The 27,500-nt window shown below is 34.8% G+C and overlaps 1 protein-coding gene across 11 annotated transcripts in view; it reads right to left on the minus strand.

The window, feature by feature from the left end:
* Positions 1-27,500, minus strand: part of FOXP2 (forkhead box P2) — a 668,538-nt gene that overhangs the window by 47,805 nt on the left and 593,233 nt on the right. For all 11 annotated transcript variants that reach the window (XM_061414074.1, XM_061414067.1, XM_061414071.1 and 8 more), the window contains 3 exons: positions 11,331-11,544; positions 9,443-9,547; positions 1,467-1,554 (listed from right to left, as the gene is read on the minus strand). In XM_061414074.1, coding sequence (XP_061270058.1) covers positions 1,467-1,554; positions 9,443-9,547; positions 11,331-11,544 — 407 coding nt within the window. The remainder of the gene's footprint in view (positions 1-1,466; positions 1,555-9,442; positions 9,548-11,330; positions 11,545-27,500) is intronic.

Here is a 27,500-nt window from a genome sequence, read left to right on the forward strand (position 1 = left end):
AGTAGGGAAAAACTTTTATAGCTTTCCTTATGTTAAAAGGTCAGAGAAAACAAATAACACTTCATCTTTTTGTCAATAAGAGAATTGAGGTCACAGTTGCCTCGACAGTAACAAGTTACTGAAACCATAAATTAGAAGGCCCATGGTGTCTCTTTAAAGTCCTGTGGACACTGTTAGCAATGGACTAGTGCCAGCAGCTGTGAAAGGGTGAAGGGTTCTCAAAGCGAAGTGCCTGCCAGGATTGTCTCCACACTTCATGCGTTCCCACTGAGGTCCAGTTAGTGCCCCCTGCAATCTGCCATCATCAATCTAATTCAATAGAGTGACAGAGACCAGGCAGTGTGAAACGCTGAACTCTGACTCAGAGTAGGCATCTACACTTGCACTGGGTCTCATTACAACTGACGGACCTTACTTCTCCATCAGTCAGACACAGCAGACCAAAAAAAAAAAAAAGGAGGCATAATTGGTCACACTGCAGACTGTCTCATCAGCCGAACTCTTATGTTTTAGTCTACCTTTTATAAATGGTAAACAGGTTCACAAAAAAGCTTTTTAAACAACAGCAGCAATGATGCTTTTTATGTGTTCTTGATTTTTTTTACAAGTCAAAATATTTTTAGGAGCTCCTTGGAAAAAAGCAATGACATTTATGTGTTTAGTGAATGATGAATTTAAAACAATTTAAGATGTAGCAAGTGTGAAGACAAAGAAATTGTATGTTTAATTAAATGAAACAAGGTATTGGTTTGATTGAGAAAAAAAATCATCATTAAGATGAAATATTAGAGGAAGACTTAGAGGGTTAGGAAAAATGCAGCAAAAATGATACTGAGGGGGATACAATTGCTTTCTGATCAGTTTTATAAGCTCTATTTATTTTTGGCCAAATTCTGTTTCAATATTAACAGTAATGTCTTTTATTTAAGTTAGCAGCATTTGATACAATACACATATTACCATCTGTGACATTATACATGATTTGCCATTATTCCAAGACAAGGATTCTTGTAAGTTCTTCAATTAAAAATACACTAGAGGTAGAAAAGAGAAAGATTTTTTTTTAGAGTATTAAATTGTAGGCATGATACTATAAAGGCTTTTTGCTATAAAATCTCATGAAAAAAAATCAAGATTAGCTCATGTAAAAACTGTTTCTGCGATAAAATCATATCCAGTTGGGTGGTTTGCTCTAAACTTTCTTAGGGAAAACTTAGATTTGACTCCTTTGAGAGAGCCAAATGTATATGATATAGTCTAAAGATGATAATAAGTCTGAGTGGTAAGTAAGTACATTAAGTTACAGCAATCCATCCTGAGATAGCAATCATTTCTACCACTATAAACAACCTAAAATTCCATCTATTTCTATGCATTATTGTGTTAAAAGACACAGGATCTGCCCGGTACTTGATTTAAAGACCAGAAGTCAGAGAAAGAGTCCAGCAAGGGAGCCCTTGACAAACCTGTATCTCTAACTGCTGCACCACCTGCATTTGCACTCGACACTGTGCGGTGCTTCGGTCATCCAGCGCGTGTTCGTTGTTAAGGTGCCTAAACAAACACACAACACAAAACAGAATGTTAAGCCAGCGCTATTTCAGTAGCAGATGTTCCACGTAAAACCACTGACACCACATTTCCTCCATACTGGGAAAAAATAACACCTTGAAATGATATAAAAAAAAAAGTTAAATATGCTGATGTGCTTAGTGAAAATTACTTATGCAATGTAAAGATACCCTTCAAAGAGTAGAAAATGTAATTGTCTCTAAGCTTATCAGTTATTACAAAAAATTTTCCCCCAAATTATTTTCAGAATAATAGTAGAAATCACTAAATATGTTTCATATAGTCATGTCTTTTTTTTTTAAAGGGCACCTTATAAATATACGAACCAAAAGTAAATCTAAAGAGAACAAAGACAATTCTCTATTCCATTTTTCTTTAGATACTTTTGACTCCTATGATGTTATTTAGTGAGCAATGCCTTATGTTATCAAGATGTGGTGTGAATCTTCAGCGAATTATCATCCCATGGTAACATAAAACTTATAAAGAATGATCACTTGCTATTACTAATACTTAAAGTGCATTGAAAATTCTGAGAATCAGAAGCATCAAGATTGACATTTCATGTTCAGTGTCCTATTTAGGATACATCTGTCCTAATCTTACAAAAAAGAAGGGAGAGATAAGACATTATCTTACTCTGACCTTGATTACATGCTAGTCTATTATTATTTCATAATGCTTAAAAAGATCTCTTTAATGAGTCATATGAGGATACATCAAAAGTAATTTAGTAGAGAAGTATCTCCAATGAATAAGAACATATTCAATAATATAACTTTATAATATATCATTTATTTGCTGCCTCCTAAAATTAAAAAAAAGAATCTTCAATCAATTTAATATCCTTTGGTATGTCTATTTCACCAATTGGCAAACTAAGACAGCAATTTAAAAAATGTTCTCACCAATGCATCTAAATAAAACATAAAAAATTTATTCACAAAATTAAATAAGAATTTACATATTTATCCATCTGGGTTCAAGTACCATTTAGGAAGGTATACTAGTCTAAAAAGTTTAATGCACTCCTCATTTTACTAAAATTCAACAAAAAAACTTTTGTGCCCGTTCAAAATATTTACCTCCATTTCTTAAAATTAACAGTCAACATATACATAGATGGACAAATATATAACACACATAAAGAAGATTTTAAATGGTATTTATGAGCAAGAACTAATAAATACATAATAAATAAAAATATGTAGGTTTATTTGTTAATAGATCCAGGCTAGGCAAGTAGAAATCTTTGTGCGACTTTGCCCCATCCTTTGATAAATTAAACCAGTTCATTTTAATACCCCTCACTGATCATGACAACAAAACTTCCATGTGTCTTAGTACAACTGTCATAATTGGTTGAAGAGAGATGGTGGACTCAAATAGTGGGATGTAACAGGTCAGCTTTGAGGTGTGTAGTTACAGCGCAGAAGAGGCACTTGCACTCCACCTGTCTGTTCTTAGACCAGCTCTGTTCAGGTTTGGTTAACAAACTAACTGGAATGATACACACTGCTGCTGCTGCTGCTGCTAAGTCAGGTCAGTCGTGTCCGACTCTGTGCGACCCCAGAGACGGCAGCCCACCAGGCCCCGCGGTCCCTGGGATTCTCCAGGCAAGAACACTGGAGTGGGTTGCCATTTCCTTCTCCAATGCAGGAAACTGAAAAGTGAAAGTGAAGTCGCTCAGTCGAGTCTAACTCTTAGCGACCCCATGGACTGCAGCCTACCAGGCTCCTCCGTCCATGGGGTTTTCCAGGCAAGAGTACGGAGTGGGGTGCCATTGCCTTCTTCAATGATACACACTACTATGTATAAAAGAGATAATCAACAATGACTCATTGTATAGCACAGGAACTCTATTCAATATTCTGTAATAACCTACATGGGAAAAGAATCTGAAAAAGAAAGGATATATGTATAGCTGAATCACTTTGCTGTATACCTGAAACTAACACAACATTGTAAATCACCTATACTTCAATATAAAATAAACATTAAAAAATGCTTTCCATAATAAAATATTAGAAAAAATATAAACTATAATGAGAACTAAAATTCACTCATGATTTCTGAAAATGAGGCATGGAAAGTTATAGTAAACCACAGGTTAGTTTATGACACAAAGTGTCACCTATTCCTAACTCACAGGACATTTAAAAATTGTTTTTCAGGTTCTCCTCCCCCAATTTCAATGAACAATGAGTCTCTTTTCTATCAGAGTACTGCAACAGTAGTTGTATTCCTAAAGTTTGATATAACTATATTTTCTTAAGGTTTTTACACTGTGAACTCTTGAGGAACACACATATGTTTATTCCATGACCAATCTAAATGCCTATTTAAAAAATGCTTCAGCTGTACACAGGGATTAGGATATAAATAGAGCAAGATAAGTAGAATATACAACTTTGCAAGAAAAAGATATATTTAGTTACTATGTTTATTTTTGCATGAAAATACTCTTTTAAAAAGGTTTTGCACTCATGTTTACTTCTTAGGTATAATAATTATCCTATATTTAAAGAACTAAAAAAAGTACAAAATGTTTGCATTATATACTTGGGTCTTAGAGACCTATTCAATTTATCTCTGCAGCTTTTATGAGAATAGAGACTGTAGACTACAATAATAGTCAATGAGGTTTTGTCTTGATTGAATTTTTCAGTGGAACACAAAAGAACCTTGCCATTAAAATAGTCCTTTATTCTCCTGTATGAAGGCGAAAGGTTTTTAAAGTGTTGTGATGTTCAGTAATGAGCCTCTATCTAAATTATCATTGGTGACAAACTCACAAAGCACTTTCGAGGACACATAGTTATGAAATGCCAGAGCTGCCACTTTCTTTCCTGTAATTATAGGCTAGCTTGCAGCCCTTCAATGATCATTTATAGAACAGCCTCCAGTGGATTACTGAGAACTTGAAAAACACATACATACCTCTGCCACATCTCCCTTCTCCTTTCCTCGCTATTGTTTACCAGTGATATGTAAAATAATAGTGCCTATTCATTCCCCCTACTTAATTATGCCAATCAAAGTATAGAAATAGTGTCGGATATAAATACAATGCAATAAGACTAAATAAATAGGCTGAGTATTAACAGTAAATTATGAATTTATGTATTTATGACTATTTTGTGCCCAAATTATTCTCTTTTATGTTTTTATAACTATCTCAGGTACTACATATTGCTGCTCAAAAATTCTCTATGATTTATAAATCAAGAATGAGATAATACTGAAAAATGAGAGGATTGGTGGATTTTCTCAGTCAGTGCCTAATTGCTGTTTCAAAATGCATATGCAAAGGGACATTTCATTAATCATTTAATCATGTCCCTTGCAGGAAGTTGGAACTAATGTTGCAAATACCCTTTTCATATGAATGCTCCATAATACTATCTTATGCATTTGATATATTGCCTATGTCATAAATTATAGCTGCTTCAAAAGGACCAAGTGGGGTTGTTATCCTTGAAGATGCTTGTTACAAAACCTTTATTAAGTTTCTTTTTTTACTTATTGCTAGTTCTATTTCACAGCTTCATACTAGCCAACAATAATACTCTTTCTGATGGCAAAGGTCTGTAAATTACCCATGCAATCACTAACACCATTTCACAGGCCTGTTCTACTTCTACTGGTCTGCTAACAAGGCGATTACACACAAATTACTGAATGCCTATGAAATATTTAAATGCATTCTACTCTACTATGCATTAATAAGAGCAAAGCAAGCTCTGGAATTCTGGTTAGCTCCAGTCCCTAATGTCCCCTAATGAGCCTCTTACCGAGACTGCAGTTCAAACAGAGAGGTGAAGAAAAAATGCAAAGGGTGCCTTCAGAAAGGCAGCACTGAACAAACATTGTGTGAGCCAGTTCTAATTTATGGGTCACTTTATAGGTATATTGATTTTTGTTTTCAAAATGGAATAAATGATGTGGTCGACTGACGTTCTTTCAAAACTGCATTGAATCTGTGTGCTAGGTGGGTAGTGTTAACTAGGAAAAAATGTATATAGGCAGTCAAATTCTTTCTAAAAACAATTAAGCAAGCATTTCAGGAAGATAAAAAGTAGGAAAGGATCTTTCCAATTTATTTAATGCACAATTCTCTTTAATGAAGCTTTTAAGGTTATGAATGCATGTGGTAACTTCAATTATATATACCCCAGATTAGCAATTCAATTTTAACCTCTAGATTTTTCCCAAATTCATTTAAAGTTACAACATTTTATAAGCTAAAAAGGGATCAGATTTAAATCCAAGTATGTCAGAGACTGTTTTAACAAAATGTTTCACTTGCATATCACTGGTGTTTGATTTATTTTGCATCAAGCTTTTTATGTTTAAACACTGACAGGAGTTTAAATACAAAATGTTAGCTGTCACTATTCATTTAGCTGATTATGTGAGATGCCTTAGTTTTGAGAGATGGGGGCACTGTCACCAAAAGAAACAACATTCTGACAAGTTCAAAGAATGCCTTCTTGAGGTCATAATTTTGTAGCCACGCTGCCTAGTCAAAGACAAAGAAATAGACAATACACGCTAAGTAAGAGCATAATTTTTAGAGTAGTCAGCTGCAAGAAAAAAAGATAACATCTTTCCATGAAATATTCTGTCTCTACTACCTTTTCCATTGCTTTTTATATAGTGTTAAACCTTAAAATAGTTAGCTTTGCAATAAACCTAACTCATTTCATCAACTAATTACTCTTTAATAGACTGATATTTTATTGACACTAACCATTTTGCCTTTCTTCAAAGAATGTTTCTATCTTTGTATCTCAGACCACATTTTGTTTATTGGCATCTGCACATGCAGGTTCAAAAACACTTGTCTGCCAACTTGAATGTTATATATTGTAAACCTTTTGGTTTAAGCTCTTACAAGTCAATCCACCTATTACATTTAGCTGACATAGGGCCAATGGAATGATAATTAACTCTGCAGACAAACTACACTAAAGTTTTGTTGGTATTATTACACCTTGACATTGATAAGACAATAATGAAGAACTAGTATTAAATCCTTTTAGTGATCTTAGATCCTCAAAGAGTGACTAGAAAAATGGTTACCTTCTCTGAACACCTACTTCACAGTAATTCAAAAATTTTCCTAGATACCTTTTAATCTAGAATTTCTTTTTTATCTTTTAGTTTTCTATTTTTCTGCTTTCATCTTTGCTGTTATAAATAACAGTTTCTAATTTAGTCTTATTTTTCATCCAATAGAAAAAAAAACCTCATTGAATACTGAAGCATACATATTATGCATATGTATACATGGCTAAGAATATGTATGTTATTCATAAGCAATTGTCCTCTGATGGCTTTTTATTTGGTGCTGGGCAAAAATAGAGGAATTCTACCACTTTTTATAGTGATGCAATGTGAGAAAGCGAGTTTGGGACTCAATATATTTTCTACTATCCTTTGCTATTAAACATATGCAGGATAAATAGTAATAACGGATAGTTTCCTTTACTTGATCCAGACAACGGATAAGTTGTCTGATACCAAAGTACAGCTCAAGCTATACAGTTTATTTCTAGTGCATTTTAGAAATAAAAATGCCACAGAATTTTCTCAAAAAAACTTTTATAACAAACACTGGGTACCAAATTTCTGGAAAATGTATGTACAAAAAACTTGAGAATTAAAAACTTTACAGCTTTTTGACTTGCCTGACATTTTTCCCTCCAAGACTGTCTATTCTCTCCATTACTGCAAAAGAAAAACAAAATCTTCTTTCCAAGAAAATCTGTATTAACGGTAATGCCTTCTTCAATTCACTTTCCACACAGACACTAAATCAACTTTTTTTTTCCTGAGTAACTGAAATTAATTTAATAAAATATATCATTTTATTTCTCTTCAAATTTCCCATACACACTCTTCAAATTTCCCATACACATCAAGAAAAAGACAATACCAGTATAAAAATACATTAAATTAAAATTTCATTTTAGTACCATACACTGGCATTAGCTCTATTAACAGAAGCTATCACATTCATTTGACTTAGAGAATCTAAGCATATCACAACAAAAATGGACTAAACGGAGGACCTTAAAATCTACCGTCATTTGCTCTGTCATCCCTATAAAGTTAATGGGCTGGAAAAATGGTCAGTCTTTGGAACCAAAGTTGATATTTAATTGAAAGGAAATGCCTTTTTAATTGTAACTTCTTCAGTTTTATTTTTAAATACCAGCACGAATATGAAAAAGACTCATGGAGGGTAAAACGAGAGCTCATATTTACACAAATTTGAGATGAATAAAAATGTTTATTTCCATGTGCCATAAAGGAAATTATATTGAAAGATATATCTTTTTTCTTAAAGCTTTATTTTGAATTTTGCTAGAAATAACAACTTAGAGCAATAAAATGTATGATGACTGAGCTATAAGGTTTAAGTTGCTATTCTTAAGAAATAGCAGCAAAAGTCCTCTAAATAATCTTAATGATAAAGAATAATATACTAATCAGAACTAATATAATTCAAATGAAGAGATATGAAGTTAGTTCTTCAATGAATGAATATTCTTATGTTCTGTCCTTGTTTTAACAAAGATTATTTTTCTTAGATAAGAAATTAGGCAAATTTAGCAAAGTTGCCTAATATTTTAAGGGCTCTTTTTGCTTAGAACATTTGAATCAGCTTCCTACCCAACAAAATGGCAGCTCACAACTATTCTGGATAGTGCAAATCTTCGATTAAGGCCATGTACAAAGTCCACAGTAATACAGGAAGCATTTTTTTCCTTTAATTGGTTAGAAATTTTTTAAAAAGTTTAAAAAATTCCCTGTGGAAGTCTTCGTGCAATTCGGTTGTGCAGTTATTACGATGCCCCGTACTTGGGCCTTGCTGTTAAGGTGCTTCTGCTCTATACCCTGTAGTGTGCCATTTGTAAACACATCCTTTTGATGTTTCTGCCAACATCCTGGCAACAAAGCAATGCAATTTCAAATGAGCTAATTAACTTAATTGTTGATGAAGCATGAAACAGTTCATTGACCCTGTTAGCTGCTCCATGACAACATAAGAGTCTCAGCCTGTGAAGTTACTCATCTCCATAAACCTATCTGTAGCTCTGTTTAGATCTCTTGCATTCTGAAATTGTGGGTGGAAAATGATTCATGAAAGATGCATATTCTCATTTGAAAAAGAACCTCTTATGAATTAAAAAATATATTATCGCTGTATGAAGAAATTAAGGATATACAAAGTTTTGATTTTAAGTTAGAGAAGCCTTACAATATATCAAATAAGCTTAGGGCCATGTATGTTGCTTTATGATTCTCAGGGCAACAAGTCACAACATGGAAAAAATACAGCTATCTTAAAATTTTAGCTATGATTAACTTACAGTTTTTTCATTCTTACTAAATAAATACATTAAACATTATTTAAAGTTAGAAATAAAAATTCTGCAATAAAGATAAGCCTTTAAAATGTGTATTTTGTTTAAATATATGTGTGTCTCTATACACACACACACACACGCACATATGACTTTTCACATAATCTTACTGGAAATTTTTATAGAAACCTTGAAATTTAAGTGAATTCTACAAACATATCTTTCGATCATTAATGACACTATTATAGTAGGCTACTTTTTATTATTCATTCAAAGACCTTTTGTGAAATTTTCTCATGAAAAGTAAAGATGAAGAGTTAACCTTCTTAGCCTGAGTTTGCTAATCCACTTGTTGAAATACACAGAAAACGTACAGAGTGCCTTAGGATGGACCTTTACTTTCTTTCTTCAGCTTTCTTTTGCTTATTTACAGCAAAATTACCTGAAACTCCCATATAATCCACTCCCTTTGCTAAAAAAAGTAAAAAACCTACTTTAAAAACTGTCCAAAATCTTCACAAATGCTTTCACAGCCTGGCCATTTGCAAACTCCATGGCCGTAGAGAGTGTGAGAGGCCCCAGTCTCCTCATGTGACGAGCTGTAGCAAAAGAACACGACGTCAGATTCATCTCAAAAAGCCATAATCGTTGCAGGCTGCTAGCGCCTGTCAGGTTACGATCAGTGACAAACAGGTCAAAACAGGTCAATTCAGCTCAGAGCAGTCAGAAAAATTTAATCGTTCTATTGAATAGTTCAACTGCCAAGGCTAGATGATGTTCCAATTAGAGGAGAAATAAAGCCAAAGATGACTGTTAATAAAGGATGAAAAACTAAGAGGACTGTATAATATCATATGCTAATCCTGCCACATGACCTTAATGTAACATTTACCTCTAAATAAAAATATATATTCATATGTGGTCAAGTGAAGAAAAAAAAACAAACTGTGTTTTTAAGAAAGTAATAGGAAAATCACCACAAGATTTCTGAAATGCTCTTTTTAGAGATAATATGGACCTTCAGAATCATTTACATTGTTTAATATTTATGTGTGAATCATATATATTTCTGCTAGTTACAGTTGATCAAAAAATTCTACTTTGGAATGGTATTCATTAGCTATCTCTTTTATAATTATCCAAGACTTTTGATAAGTGAGTATTGTATCAGATAGATCCTAGAGACATCAACCAACTTCTGAAGTATGTAATCATCAAATTACTCTCAATTAAAGCAACAGCATGAAAGCATTCAAAAGCACACCATTTTACAATAATGAAATCTAACAAGAAAAAATGTTCATGATACTCCAAGAAAAACCAAAAACATCACCAAATTATAGCATTCTATTTTAAACTGTACTGTATAATTGCATGTTTCTTTGAAAAAATACTTGTTTATGAGAAAAGAGTTTATTGCAGACAGGCAGGTATTCACATTGCAGAACACTGTCAATTCACTACATTGAAATATGAATTTTGTAACTCTACATCATATGGGATTAAGCCACTCTGTAAAGAAATCCTGTACTTATGTTCCATCTTTTAAAATGTATTTTTCACTGAGCAATATTTTGCCTTATATATTTTATGTAAATCACATTAACGGATCTGATTAGGTTACCATATGCCTGAATAAATAGTTAAATGGATAAAAAGTATATGGGTGACCCTTTTACAAAGGTACTTTTTATACAACCAAAAACACTAAGTTGAAACAAATGATCTAATATAATGTACTTAGTGTCGGTAACTGAAACCAAATTTTTCTTTATGAATTTTCATGCAAATTTATCCAGGGTGTTACCATAAGTTCATTTTAATTATATATTTATAATTCCATCATGCCACAAAAACAAAAAAGACAAACCAGATCTTCTTTCTTCTGGTTTATGATACCTGTGTTTATATGCTTATGTATATCTATTCTCTGATTTCTAAGCACATGGTTGTAACATATATTAAGGGGGATATCTATATAAGTATGTATATATACATATATATATATATATACACACATATGCATCTTTAATGATTTGAAACTCATTCTTAAGTTTTAAAATGGTAAGAAGATTCTCATTTCAGCAATCAGGTTAATCATAGCATCTTAGCCATAAAAATATATTGACACAATAATTCTACATGCACTTATTATAAAATAACTTTCTTCAGGAAATTCCCCATTATATCCATCAAACTGCTGGTATTTGAGCTGTTTTTTTTCTGATGAAATAATATATAAGATAATTTAAAAGTTTCTACCTATTTAATTTGGGTCCTACACATTCTATCTCTGTTAAGTACAAGTCATTATTTTTAGTGTTACAAATAGTAAAAGTAAAATTTGGTGATAAGTAACAAAATATATCTCATGAAATTTACCTGTCTCGCCTTGCATTTAGAACTGAAGACTGTCCATTCACTATGGTATGATGGGTTATTGGTGGTGATGCTTTGGAAGTGGTGGAGGAGGTAGTCGAGGAGGAATTGTTAGTAGTGAGGTCTAGCCCTCCATGCTTAATGCCATTGTCTTCCATACTGTGAACTCCAGTCACTTCTTTCCATAACTGCTGAATTTCGGCAGGACTTAAGCCAGCTATAAAATGAAAGGAAGCCCCACTAATATAACAAAGTAAAGTTCATATAATGACCTTAGTATTATTACTGGATTAATGCAAACAACAAAAGTGATGTTACCAGAATTATTAATATATGATGATAAATCAGTTTTACGTCATCATCACTATATTTTTTATCTCCGATAATCATTTATCTGTTAAAGACTATCAAATCAAGAACAGAACTAGAAATAACACTACTGGGGCTAATATCAAGGATCAGTTGAAAAAGCACAGCAAGTTCCATTTGAAAATTAAAGTATTGGACTTTCAACAGTATTAAAATTAAAATTATTGGACCTTTAATTACTGCTAGTATCAGTGAGGAACTAAAAGACAAAGACACTTGGAAATAACACATATAAAAAGAAATTAAAAAAAAGAAGTAAGGAGGGAAAACACAAATGTCCGGGGAAAACAGTGAACACTCAAAAGAAAAATACATTTGACAATTATCAAGGTATTTTGATCTTTCTCAGAGAGGCAAAGGAAATAACTGAATTTCATTTTCAAGTGCTAAATAAGCCAATATGTTTACTTAAATGGACCAATTAGGCATATAATATCTAAATTTCTCCTCCATTTTATGATTGACAGAACAAATCAAATACTCATTTTAAACAACTTTCTGGTTCAGATTATGCAAATTTACCTGATTTATGAGAAATGAAAAGAGAAACCTTAGGTTGCTATGCTTATCACAATTTCAAACAGACAGTTTTACCAAAAGCTGTCATTTTGGTGATTCTGGCGCCTCAAGATTTTAAGACATGTCCTGAGACTGAAGAAATGACAGGATAGCTCAGATTCTCAACGTTATTAAAAGTTAATTTTTTTCTATAAAAAGAGGATGGGTTAATAAAGAAAGGTATTTCTGTTACAAAGGAAATACTTTCTATATAAAGATCATTAACGACTAATTTAATTCTAGCTTTAACCTAAGATTCTGAAACTTTTATGGCTGTGAGTTTCTGTTACCGGGCTGCATGTGTTTAGGTGTCTTAACAGCAAAACTGCATGAGCAAATCCTTTTCTGTGGAGCATCAACGCACCCTCTGTATCAGAACTTTCACCGCCTCGTCTGCTGCCTCTCTGCTCCACTGTCACTGCTTGTCTAGACGCTGCTGCAGCTTCCTGACTGTCTTCCTGTTTTCACCTTGCCTTTGGATAATTTACTTTTCATCTATCAGCCCAAAGTTATCTCTCTAAAAGTAAATTAAACCATGACACTTCCCCAGCAAAGCCTCTAATGGCTTCTGAGAACACTTAGAAGAGAAAAAAAAAAAAACTTACTGCCGCCTATGAGGAGCTGGCACTTATTTTTTATTTTTATGTTACATGCATTTTCCTTATAATTAGAAGAAGTTTGAAATTTATAAGGTTTTGTTTTTCTTTTTTTTTTCAATTTTTAGTTGGTTTACAATGTTATATTAGTTTTTACTGTAAGGCAAAGTGAATCAGTTATACATAGACATTTATCCCTTTTTTTTGAATTCCCTTCCTGTTTAGGTCACCACAGAGTACTGAATAGGGTTCCCTGAACTAAACAGTATGTTCTCATTAGTTATCTGTTTATACACTGTTTCAATAGTGTATGCATGTCAATCCCAATCTCCCAATTCATCCCACCACCTCCTTTTCCCCACTTGCTGTTCATAATTTGTTCTCTACGTCGGTGTCTCAATTTCTCTTTCACAAATAAGATAACCTATAGCATTTTTCTAGATTCCACATATATGTGTTAATATATGATATCTGCTTTTCTCTTTTTGACTTAATTTCACTCTGTATGATAGTCTCTAGGTCCATGCACATCTCTACAAATGACCCAATTTCATTCCTTTTTATGGCTGAGTAATATTCCTTTGTACATATATACAACATCTTCTTTATTCTTTCCTCTGTTGTTGAATATTTAGGTTGCTCCCATGTCCTAGCTATTTTAAATAATGCTACAATGAACACTGGGGTGCATGTGTTTTTCTGAATTATGGTTTTCTCTAGGTATATTTCTACTAATGGGATGGTTGGGTCATATGGTAGCTGTATTTTCAGTATATTATCTGATTGTTACCTATGTCTCTGACCTCATCCATCACCGTCTCTCTCCATTTCATTCTATTACATGGGCCTTCTGCTATTTCTCGAATGCATCAAATATTTGCTGCCTTTCAAGCTTTTGCTCCAGCTATTCCCACAACCTAGGCCACTCTCTGGGTGCAAATCTTCTCACAGCTTCCTCCCTCCCTTCATTTAGGTAGCTCAAAGGTAACTTCCTGTGAGAGGTTTTTCAGCACACTATCAACCATTGCCCCTCCCTACTTGCCTTTTATCACAACCTATCTACTTTCTTTTTCTTTAGAGCATTTACCACCCCTAAACTTTATTATTTGTTTTACAGTCTCACTCCACCATTTACTAGGAGCAAGGATTTCTTACTTTACTGGGAGACACTCAGTTCCTAAAACATTGCCTAGTATGTGCTCAGTAGTTGTTGATTTAATTGATTAAAACAGGTTCATACAGTTCTGAAAGACATCTTGGTTACTATCATACGTAAATGTTCTGTTAAAGGGCATACTATTGTGGGTTGGCCAAAAACCCTAAAAAAATTTGTTAGGGTTTTTCCATAACATCTCCTGGAAGAACCTGAACAAACTTTTTGGCCAACCCAATATTTATGAGTATTGCTTTCTGGTAAGGAAAAAGTCTAAAGAATTATAAATGGTACCATTTGATTTTACCAGATTAAGTGGCTAGTAACATTTTATATTTTGGCTAAAGACATATATATCTGAGACTATAGTTAAGATGTTAATAATAATTTAGCTTTCAGATTTTATTAATAACATTGGTAACCTACATATCCACTTACCTTAAAGTAGAATTCTATTATACTATTCATTTGCATTGAAAATGAGTGGTACTACCATGGTATCACAATGATAGGATAATAAACAGAAGGCATGTAAACATTTGATAATCAGTCCAAATAATGGTATAAATTAACAGAATATTATATTTTAACAATATTAAATATTTATATTTTAAATATTTAATGTTTAAATATTTTAAATATTACAGATACGGAACAGAGGAAAATAATGTCGAAAAGGGATTTCTGTTAGCAAAAATGGCTTCCCAAAGAGTTTACACATTCAAATCACTTGGGGATCCTTTAAAAGTTTCAGTGCTCTGACCACAGCCCCACCAAATTAAATCATAATTTCTGAAGTCAGAACACAGGCATCAGTAGTTTTTGAAGCTCCGTAGATTACTCCAATTGCAGATAATCGGGGGACTGAGGTTCGTGACATTGTACAGGAGACAGGGATCAAGACCATCCCCATGGAACAGAAATGCAAAAAAGCAAAATGGCTGTCTGGGGAGTTCTTCCAAATAGCTGTGAAAAGAAGAGAAGCAAAAAGCAAAGGAGAAAAGGAAAGATAAGCATCTGAATGCAAAGTTCCAAAGAATAGCAAGAAGAGATAAGAAAGCCTTCCTCAGCAATCAATGCAAAGAAATAGAGGAAAACAACAGAATGGGAAAGACTAGAGATCTCTTCACAAAAATTAGAGATACCAAGGGAACATTTCATGCAAAGATGGGCACAATAAAGGACAGAAATGGTACGGACCTAACAGAAGCAGACGTTATTACGAAGAGGTGGCAAGAATATACAGAACTGTACAAAAAAGATCTTCACGACCCAGACAGTCACGATGGTGTGATCACTGACCTAGAGCCAGACATCCTGGAATGTGAAGTCAAGTGGGCCTTAGAAAGCATCACTACAAACAAAGCTAGTGGAGGTGATGGAATTCCAGTTGAGATATTTCAAATCCTGAAAGATGATGCTGTGAAAGTGCTTCACTCAATATGCCAGCAAATTTGGAAAACTCAGCAGTGGCCACAGGACTGGAAAAGGTCAGTTTTAATTCCAATCCCAAAGAATGCTCAAACTACCGCACAACTGCACTCATCTCATAGGCTAGTAAAGTAATGCTCAAAATTCTCCAAGCCAGGCTTCAGCAATACGTGAACTGTGAACTTCCAGATGTTCAAGGTGGTTTTAGAAAAGGCAGACGAACCAGAGACCAAATTGCCAACATCTGCTGGATCGTCAAAAAAGCAAGAGAGTTCCAGAAAAACATCTATTTCTCCTTATTGACTATGCCAAAGCCTTTGACTGTGTGAATCACAATAAACTGTGGAAAATTCTGAAAGAGATGGGAATACCAGACCACCTGATCTGCCTCTTGAGAAATCTGTATGCAGGTCAGGAAGCAACAGTTAGAACTGGACATGGAACAACAGACTGGTTCCAAATAGGAAAAGCAGTACGTCAAGGCTGTATATTGTCACCCTGCTGATTTAACTTATGTGCAGAGAACATCATGAGAAATGCTGGACTGGAAGAAACACAAGCTGGAATCAAGACTGCCGGGAGCAATATCAATAACCTCAGATATGCAGATGACACCACCCTTACAGTAGAAAGTGAAGAGGAACTAAACAGCCTTGATGAAGGTGAAAGAGGAGAGGGAAAAAGTTGGCTTAAAACTCAACATTCAGAAAATGAAGATCATGGCATCTGGTCCCATCACTTAATGGGAAATAGATGGGGAAACAGTGGAAAAAATGTCAGACTTTATTTTTCTGGGCTCCAAAATCACTGCAGTTGGTGACTGCAGCCATGAAATTAAAAGACGCTTACTCCTTGGAAGAAAAGTTATGACCAACCTAGATAGCATATTCAAAAGCAGAGACATTACTTTGCCAACAAAGGTCCATCTAGTCAAGGCTATGGTTTTTCCAGTGGTCATGTATGGATGTGAGAGTTGGACTGTGAAGAAAGCTGAGCACCAAAGAATTGATGCTTTTGAACTGTGGTGTTGGAGAAGATTCTTGAGTCCCTTGGACTGTAAGGAGATCCAACCAGTCCATTCTGAAGGAGATCAGCCCTGGGATTTCTTTGGAAGGAATTATGCTAAAGCTGAAACTCCAGTACTTTGGCCACCTCATGTGAAGAGTTGACTCATTGGAAAAGACTCTGACGCTGGGAGAGATTGGGGGCAGGAGGAGAAGGGGACGACAGAGGATGAGATGGCTGGATGGCATCACTGACTCGATGGACGTGAGTTTGAGTGAACTCTGGGAGTTGGTGATGGACAGGGAGGCCTGGCGTGCTGCGATTCATGGGGTGGCAAAGAGTCGGACACGACTGAGCAACTGAACTGAACTGAGATTACTCCAATTGCAGATAATCGGGGTGGGGGGCATTTTTAAAAAGTAAAGTAACACACTGCTCATGAGACAACGTTTTCACATCAACTTGCTTAGTTTTTTTCTATGGATATAAAACTATTTTAAAATATGAAACAACTAGCTAATCAACTTTGTGCCATTTTGGAGGTTTCATGAGTTTTTTTTTTATGTTTTGATGATTTGCAAGAATTAATTCACTTTTTCAGGCAGTATTATAACAAAGTCAGTATTGTATTCTATGGAACAGTACTCCCTAAATGCTGTTAGTCTAAGAGATCTCAGAGATCTGTTATCTCAATTTAGGAGACCCATGGCTTATGTTAGCAAGTAAAACAGTTCTGAGATGTTTAGTAACAGAGATATCTTAGATTAGATTTCTTTAACTCAGTGTTTTTCAAATATGTAAGGAAAAAAATAACTCAATAAATTATTTTTATAATTACACTAATTTATTTCAGTATCAAATACTAAGTACAGGCTTAGGATTCAAGTGATCTCTAGCCCAGATCTCTTCCTTGAATTGCAGGCTTATTTGACATCTCACTGTAACACTAACAGATTCTCCAGTCTTACATGTTCACAACTAAGCTCCTGTTTATACAGCTCCTCTGGCTCCAACTCACTCCTCTGGCAGGTTTCTTTGTCTGATTTATTTAACAGATATATATATATAGTGCTACTTATATGTCAATCAATTTTGCAAAGCCTTCATACATGATAACTGATGTAATGCCCAACCACTATCATCTTTACTTTCATTTTAGAGATGAGGACACTGAAGTACAGGAAAATTAATTAACTTGTTCAAGAGCACCCTCACATTTCCAAGGTCACAACTCACATAGCCCCTTCCCAGGACCACTTCCCTGGCTATCTTGTGTACAAGTTCAACTTCACCCATCTCATGGTTGCTTAAGTATCTCTTATCCTTGCTTTTTCATTTTTCTCCTTAGCAGTTACCACTATATACTTTATTTGTTGTCTGTCTTCTTCTTTAAAAGGTAAGTTTTATAATGGCAGGGTTTACTATCGGTTATTGTCAAAGATTTATCCCCAGAGCCTATACAAGTGCCTGCAACAAGTGAAAATTCAATGAAGCTAAGTTAAAAGATCTGTTCAATTTATCAGAAAACTAGTGTATTGGCAAGCACAATCTGGGATCTGGGAATCAGTGGACTAGAGCATCATAGATTAATAATCAACATAAAATCTTAAGTGAAGATTATTCACTTTCCCTTAAAACAGTATTTCAAGGATGTATACATGCAATTAGTGTAGTCCAGTCGCTCAGTTGTCTCCAACTGTTTGCGACCCCCATGGACTGCAGCACGCCGGGCCTACCTCTCCATCACCAACTCCTGGAGTTTACACAAACTCATGTCCATTGAGTCAGTGATGCCACCCAACCATCTCACCCTCTGTTGTCCTCTTCTCCTCCCACTTTAAATCTTTCCCAGCATCAGGGTCTTTTCCAATGAGTCAGTTCTTTGCATCAGGTAGCCAAAGTATTGGAGCTTCATCTTCAGTATAAGTCCTTCCAATGAATATTCAGGACTGATTTCCTTTAGGATGGACTTTATGGGATGGCCTTTATAGGATGGACTTTATGATTTCCTTTAGGATCTCCTTGCAGTCCAAGGGACTCTCAAGAATCTTCTCCAACACACAGTTCAAAAGCACCCATTCTTTGTCACTCAGCTTTCTTTACATCCAACTCTCACATCCATACATGACTACTGGAAAAACCATAGCTTTGACTAGACAGAATTTTGTTGGCAAAGTAATGTCTCTGCTTTTTAATATGCTGTGTAGGTTGGTCATAACTTTCCTTCCAAGGAGTAAGCATTTTTTAATTTCATGACTGCAGTCACCAACTGCAGTGAGTTTGGAGCACCCAAAAATAAAGTCTCTCACTATTTCCACTGTTTCCCCATCTATTTCCCATGAAGTGATGGGAACAGATGCCATGATCTTCGTTTTTGGAATGTTGAGCTTTAAGCCAACTTTTTCATTCTCCTCTTTCACTTTCATCAAGACACTGTTTAGTTCTTCTTCACTTTCTACCATAAGGGTTGTATCATCTACATATCTGAGGTTATTGATATTTCTCCTGGCAATCTTGATTCCAGCTTGTGCTTCATCCAGGCCAGCATTTCTCATGATGTACTCTGCATATAAGTTAAATAAGCAGGGTGACAATTTACAGCCTTGATGTAATCCTTTCCTTATTTGGAACTAGTCTGTTGTTCCATGTCCAGTTCTTCCTGACCTGCATATAGATTTCTCAAGAGGCAGGTCAGGTGGTCTGGTATTCCCATCTCTTTCAGAATTTTCCAGAGTTTGTTGTGATCCACACAGTCAAAGGCTTTGGCATAGCTTTAAAACAGAAGTAGATGTTTTTCTGGAACTCTCTTGCTTTTTCAATGATCCAACATGTGTTGGTAATTTGATCTCTGGTTCCTCTGCCATTTCTAAATCCAGCTTGAACATCTGGAAGTTCACAGTTCACATACTGGTGAAGCCTGGCTTGGAGAATTTTGACCATTATTTTGCTAGTGTGTGAGATGAGTGCAATTGTGTGGTAGCTTGAGCATTCTTTGGCATTGTTTTTCTTTGGGATTGAAATGAAAACTGACCTTTTTCCTGTGGCCACTGCTGAGCTTTCCAAATTTGCTGGCATATTGAGTGTAGCACATTCACAGCATCACATTTTAGGATTTGAAATCCTAAATCCTAAAATTTGAAATCCTCTGTCGTCCCCTTCTCCTCCTGCCCCCAATACCTCCCAGCATCAGGGTCTTTTCCAATGAGTCAACTCTTTGCATGAGGTGGCCAAAGTACTGGAGTTTCAGTTTTAGCATCAGTCCTTCCAATGAACACCCAGGACTGATCTCCTTTAGGATGGACTGTCTCCTTGCAGTCTTCTGTTGCTGCTACTGATAAGCCACTTCAGTCGTGTCCGACTCTGTGCGACCCCAAAGACGGCAGCCCACCAGGCTCCTCTGTCCCTGGGATTCTCCAGGCAAGAACACTGGACTGGGTTGCCATTTCCTTCTCCAATGCAGGAAAGTGAAAAGTGAAAGTGAAGTCGCTCAGTCGTGTCCAACTCCTAGCAACCCCATGGACTGCAGCCCACCAGGCTCCTCCGTCCATGGGATTTTCCAGGCAAGAGTACTGGAGTGGGGTGCCATTGCCTTCTCTGAGTCTTCTGTTAAGTCCATACTATTTCTGTCCTTTATTGAGCTCATCTTTGCATGAAATGTTCCCTTGGTATCTCTAATTTTCTTGAAGAGATCTCTGGTCTTTCCCATTCTCTTGTTTTCCTCTATTTCTTTGCGTTGATCACTGAGGAAGGCTTTCTTATCTCTTCTTGCTATTCTTTGGTACTCTTTATTCAAATGGGTATATCTTTCCTTTTCTCCTTTGCCTTTTGCTTCTCTTCTTTTAAAGCTATTTGTAAGGCCTCCTCAGACAAGCATTTTGTCTTTTTGTATTTCTTTTTCTTGAGGATGATCTTGATCCCTGCCTCCTGTATAGTTCTTCAGGCACTCTGACTATCAGATCTAATCCTTTGAATCTATTTCTCACTTCCACTGTATAATTGTAAGGGATTTGATTTAGGTCATACCTGAATGGTGCAGCAGTTTCCCTACTTTCTTCAATTTAAGTCTGAATTTGGCAATAAGGAGATCATGATCTGAGCCACAGTCAGCTCCTGATCTTGTTTTTTTCTGACTGTATAGAGCTTCTCCATCTTTGGCTGCAAAGAATATAATCATCCTGACTTCAGTGTTGACCATCTGGTGATGTCCATGTGTAGAGTCTTCTCTGTGTTGTTAGAAGAGGGTGTTTGTTCTGACCAGTGTGTTCTCTTCGCAAAACTCTATTAGCTTTTGCCCTGCCTCATTCTGTACTCCAAGGCGAAATTTGCATGTTACGCCAGGTATTTCTTGACTTCCTACTTTTGTATTCCAGTCCCCTATAATGAAAAGGACATCATATTTGGGTGTTAGTTCTAGAAGGTCTTGTAGGTCTTCATAGAACTGTTCAACTTCAGCTTCTTCAGCATCACTGGTCAGGAGATAGACTTGGATTACTGTGATATTGAATGGTTTGCCTTGGAAACAAACAGAGATCATTCTGTCGCTTTTGAGATTGCATCCAGAACTCTTTTGTTTCAGAATTTTTGTTGATTATGATGGCTACTCCATTTCTTCTAAGGGATTCTTGCCCACTATAGTAGATATAATGGTCATCTGAGTTAAAATCACCCATTCCAGTCCATTTTAGTTTGCTGATTCGGTTTGTTGCTATTCACTGCCAGTACTATAGACAAGCATTAAAAGGTTTCTTCTTTCAGGAGTTGAAAGAAAAACAATAATTGCTAATCAAATTCCATATAATACCACAGATAAATCAAGTAATTCTTTATTCCTAGAGTCAGAGTTTGTAGACTGACTACTAGGTGCCAAGCACTGTGCTAAGAATTAATAAAAATTTGGTAATTCATATCTAGATTCACATCTAGATTATACATCCTTAAGGCACACACAATTTAAAAATTCCAGTGGTCTCACATACTGGTAAAAATTATTAACACATGAGCAGCTCTCTGACACTCAAAAATAAAAATAATTCTTTCCATGTCCTTTTATTTTCTACATTCAGTAATAATTTTGTTATTAAATAAGTAATTTTAATATGGCATTATGTAAAGTCAGTCTACTTGAATTAATTAATTTAATAATGGTCTGCTTATTTTAGGGTTACTCAAAACTAAAAATAATAAAAGTATATTTTTGTAGAGTATTATATTATTCATATGTATATTGAACCAATCTGATATTAAATAATTTGAATTATTGAAATATTAATTTTTACTTTTCATCTTAAATTTTACAATTTGAAAAACCAGTATACACACATGGGCAAAATAACTGAACTGCAGAGAAGGGTATGCCTTGCAAACTTAAATTTCCATACTAGTCCTGACCTCTGTGTCCCCAGAACTCCTCTCCAGTGGCAACAATTATTGCAGTTGGTGAGCTGTCCCTCAGAGAGCCACGTGTTGATTTATAATTTGCCAAACCTAACATCTTATTGATCTGTATTTGACTAGGAGCTTACTATAACCTGTATGCAAAATGCCCCTGTTTAAAATCTATTTTCAATGAGAGGTGTACCAAATAAACATTTTGTTCAAATGCTGAATTACAGGGAGTAAAACTAGTTTTTTTTGCTGAAACTGAGACCAAAGGCAAGTATCTCAACCAAGGAAAGGAATTTCTAGGATACAGGAATACATCTGACATAAAAACTGTTCCTGCTATGATTTAACTATTAAATGTTCACAGTTTGATATTCTCTTACAAAAACAATGATTTCTCATTTTTCTTGATTATGATATCTTAATGTGGCAAAGTTTTCCCACAACTCATAAAGAATTGACAAACAGAACAGTCTTATGGACTCTGTGGGAGAGGGAGAGGGTGGGGAGATTTGGGAGAATGACATTGAAACATGTAAAATATCATGTAAGAAACGAGTTGCCAGTCCAGGTTCGATGCACAATACTGGATGCTTGGGGCTAGTACACTGGGACGACCCAGAGGGATGGTATGGGGAGGGAGGAGGGAGGAGGGTTCAGGAGGGTTCAGGATGGGGAACACATGTATACCTGTGGCAGATTCATTTGGATATTTGGCAAAACTAATACAATTATGTAAAGTTTAAAAATAAAATAAAATTAAAAAAAAAGACATATAACCTAAACATTAAATCCAATTTAATCTCTATCTTCCTATCTCATTTAAATTTTCTCAAAAACTAACTCAATATATTTTTAATATTTCCCCATGTATTTATTTATCCCTGTTAGCTTTTTTAAAACCCAATTTTATTATTTTTTGAGTCAATTTTTTAAAACTTAAAAAAATAGTTTATTTTTGGCTCTGCTGGGTCTTTGTTGCTACATTGGCTTTTCTCTAGTTGCAGAAAATGGGCGCTACTCTCTAGCTGCTGTATGCTAGCTTCTCATTGCAGAGGCTTCTCATTGCAGAGCACAGGCTGTAGGGTGTGGGCTTCAGCAGTGGCAGCACGTGGGCTCATTAGTTGCAGCTCCTGTTCTCTAGAGCACAGGCTCACTAGTTGTGGTGCATGGGCTTAATCGCTCTTCAGTATGTAGGCTCTTCCCAGATCAGGGGTTGAACCTTTGTCTCCCGGATTAGCAGGCAGATTCTCTACCGATGAGCCACCAGGAAAGTCACCCTCAGTTAGTTTTTAATGCATAACAGCATTCACAGGTAACTTGCAAAGTTTTAGTACCCCAACAATAAATTTTCATTCAAACTTTATCTCACTGATGGAGTTTCCAGGATGTAAAACTCCAAAGAAGATTTCCTTAAGTTACAAATAGAAGGTTTATTTGGTAAGTGAAAGGGAATACTAAGATGGTAACAATAATTCTTTATGACTTACATTGTTCATAATGCTAGTACTATTACCCTTATTATATATATGTTCTATGTAAGCCTATTATCACAGATAAAGCAAAAACTTAAGGATGCCAGAGTGGTGTTGAAGTAGGAATTTGGCTATTTAGAGTTTCACAAGCAGAACATGAAGTCAAAGCCAAATAGCTGACTTTGACTGAACACTGATGCCAAAGATGAACTTCAGCAGAGTCCTAACTCAACATAAAGGACATTATTATACTTTATTTCAAAATATATCTTTTTTTTTATTGTTCAACAATTCTCTGATTCCAAGCTCATCTAGTTTGACAAATAGATTTTGTTAGTTCAAAATTGCACTGGTTTTTATCCAAAATTCCCTGTTAGGTCTCTCAGATTGGTAATGAAAATGTTTATTTTAGACAGGTATTATAAATTCAAAAAATTTTTAAAAGTTGGAATGAAACATATATGTATATGTGTGTATGTGTGTACACACATACATACACATATATGTATATGTGTGTATGTGTATACACACATATATGTATATGTGTGTATGTATATACACACACATACATACACATATATGTATGTGTTTTTGTTGTTTGGTTGCTCAGTCATGTCCAACTCTTTGCATCCTCCTGGATTGTAGCCCACCAGGCTACTCTGTTCATGGGATTTCCCAGGCACAAATATTGGAGTGGATTGCCATTTCCTTCTCCAGGGTAAGTATGTGTATACATATGTAAGTTCTTGGAGTAATACTGAATTTGTGAATATATACTGTGTATTGGGATACACTGACCTCATCTTATGTCAAAAATATATATCAAAATTTAAAGTGCATGTCACAATAATTTCATATTTTTTTAAGTTTTAATTTCTTAATCCTATTTAAGTACCATAGTAAACAAGGGTCAGTCAGTCAGTCAGTTCAGTTGCTCAGTCATGTCCGACTCTTTGCGACCCCATGAATCGCCGTATGCCAGGCCTCCCTGTCCATCAGCAACTCCCGGAGTTTATTGCAAACTCATGTCCATCGAGTCAGTGATGCCATCCAGCCACCTCATCCTCTGTCGTCCCCTTCTCCTCCTGCCCCCATTTTCCAATGAGTCAACTCTTTGCATGAGGTGGCCAAAGTACTGGAGTTTGAGCTTCAGCATCAGTCCTTCCAATGAACACCCAGGACTGATCTCCTTTAGGATGGACTGGTTGGATCTCCTTGCAGTCCAAGAGACTCTCAAGAGTCTTCTCCAACACCACAGTTCAAAAGCATCAGTTCTTCAGTGCTCAGCTTTCTTCACAGTCCAACTCTCACACCCATACATGACCACTGGAAAAACAATAGCCTTGACTAGACGGACCTTTGTTGGCAAAGTAATGTCTCTGCTTTTTAATATTCTACCTAGGTTGGTCATAACTTTCCTTCCAAGGAGTAAGCGTCTTTTAATACTATGTCATGAAGATATGTCACTAAATAATTATTAGTTGATATTTAAAGTACACTGTGCATTAAATACTTTTACAATCAGTAGTTTATTCTAGACGGATTTACAAATCCATCCTTTCTTATTTGACTTCTGTATACCAACAGTCACTCTATATACAAACTTAGAGATCATAATTTAATTGCCTACTTTACATTAAAATCCAGGATTGTAGTAACTGTAGTAATGTTCATGATGACTTTAAATACTCAGTATTTAAAATGCCTTACTTTAAAATGATAAAATATAACATTGCATCATTTTGCAACATAGAGAAAAATGTCTGTGAATTTCTTTATCAAAATTATAAATTTCTAATGTCTAATTCTCATGCACAAATTTTTATACAGTTGAAAAAAAATCATAGCTTTAAAAGTAGTCTGAACAAGCTGTGTTAAATCATGGGGATAAATACTGCTAGTATAGCATATTTTTTAAGATACAATGAGACTATTATCATTGCATATTAATCCTACTTGGTTTTCATATGGTTATTATTTGTAACTAATTGATCAACCAACGAAAAACCTCATGCAAAGTTAACTGAGAAGCTGTTAAAAAAATAATTAAAACATTTTTGTTCAAAACAGCCAGTAGCTGAGGCAAAGATTCAGCTTTTTTCCTTTTACAATTACTTTTTTACTTTCTCCCACTTTAACTTTGAAATTCCACAAGTGTGCTATGAACTCATGTTTCTTTAGCCTAGCTGGTTTATCTGACACATTCCTTCTGAGTTTGGCTGATGAGTCTCCACAATGGCACTTTCCGTACATTTATCTAAACAGTTGAAAACACAATGGTGACTTCCATCTCTTTTGTTTGGACCCAGAGATTATCACACTAAGAGAAGTAAACCAGACAGAGAAAGACAAGTATCATATGATACCACTTATATGTGGAATCCAAATGAAAAATGACACAAATGAACTTATATATAAAACAGAAATAACCCCACAGACATAGAAACAAATGTATGGTTACCGAAGGGGATAGGGGAGGGAGGATAAACTAGGAGTTCGGGATTCTACATCACATTACTATACATAAAATAGATAACCAACAAGGACTTACTATATAGTACAGCAAACTACAGTCAATATTTTTTAATAACCTATGTGAGAAAAGAATCTGAAAAAGAATATATGTGTATATATATATATTCTTTCTATATATATTTTTGTGTATATATATATATGAATCACTTAACACTTTAAACTATCACAACAGTGTAAGTCTACTATATTTCAATTAAAAAACTGTTTAAATCCATTTTCTGCTCAAACCAAGACTGCTCAAATGTTTTCAGTTTTATTTCTTTTCCCTCAGCATTTTCCATTCTGTGTGTTTTATTTCTCATGTATTTTATGGAGATACAAATGGAAGAAAAATAAGTGGTGATCAATCACTTTATATAGTAGAGAAATAGTGAATCATTACATTGTGTAACATCAGGGACTAACTCAGGGTTGTAAGTCAATCTTTTCATGATGTATGTAAGCCACATCACTATGCTGCATACCTTAAATTTATACAGTGCTGTATATAAATTATATCTCAATAAAACTGGAAAAAAAACAAGAAAAACAAAGGAGATAATTCTATCAAAAAAAAAAAGCTCAGGAATAAGAGAAAGTTTTCATTTAAAAACTATTAGAATGGTTATATCATAATGAATTTCCTTGTTCACAAGATATTTGTATGCTTGATTTTAAAGAATGCAGTTCAACAAGTATATTTTATAGAAGTTACATTTTGTTTCTATGAGCATTTTAAACATTTTTTAAATGTTTGAATGGTTTTACTCAAATAAAATCATGCTGGTTTATTCCAATTCTCTTTGGAATGACACAGAAAAAATGGTTTTACTGCCTTGTTTTTCTTTCACAATTTAAACTTTATCTCTCTTGATTTCTTCAGAGTAATGCAATCAGGTGAATTAGAGTATCTAAAGTCAAATGAAAGAGGAATTCTGGGGAAATTAAGCCATAGAGATAGTAATTTGATAAATAAAGAGAAAAACATCTACCCTGGTATTTTTAACTTAATGTGCAACAAACAAAAACTTGAATATTTAAAAGGCTCTTTTTTTTCTTTGTAATTTATTTTTTTATTGAAGGATAATTGCTTCACAGAATTTTGTTGTTTTCTGTCAAACCTCAACATGAATCAGCCATAGGTATACATACATTCCCTCTGTTTTGAACCCCCCTCCCATCTCCCGCCCCATCCCACCCCTCTAGGTTGATACAGAGCCCCTGTTTGAGTTTTCTGAGCCATACAGCAAATCCCATTGGCTATCTATTTGACATGTGGTAATGTAAATTTCCATGTTACTTGCCTAATTATAATTTTTTGGTATACTTAATCATTTTTTATTTTCTTCAGTGTCTCCTACAGAGGCAGAAAAATGCATAGCAAGTATTACTACAATGTGAGCTCCCCTGGAACAAGCATAAATGATTTGAATTAAAGTTCATTTGGATTAAAGCTTATTCCAACAAAATCCTAATGGAAATTAGAATATGCTTTCCATTATATTTATAGATACATGAATTTTACCAGTATTGAGAATTTTAGCACACAAAGAACCATTTTGTTTACTATTCTGTTTTCTTTTTTTACTTAGAACCCTTTCCATTTCCCCAAAGTTGAGTACAATAATGAATACATACAATTTTATATTTGTATGGTATTGTGTTATTGAATTATTAAAGTACATCCAAG

This window comes from Bos javanicus, chromosome 4 (assembly GCF_032452875.1).
Source record: "Bos javanicus breed banteng chromosome 4, ARS-OSU_banteng_1.0, whole genome shotgun sequence".
Classification (NCBI taxonomy): Eukaryota; Metazoa; Chordata; class Mammalia; order Artiodactyla; family Bovidae; genus Bos; species Bos javanicus.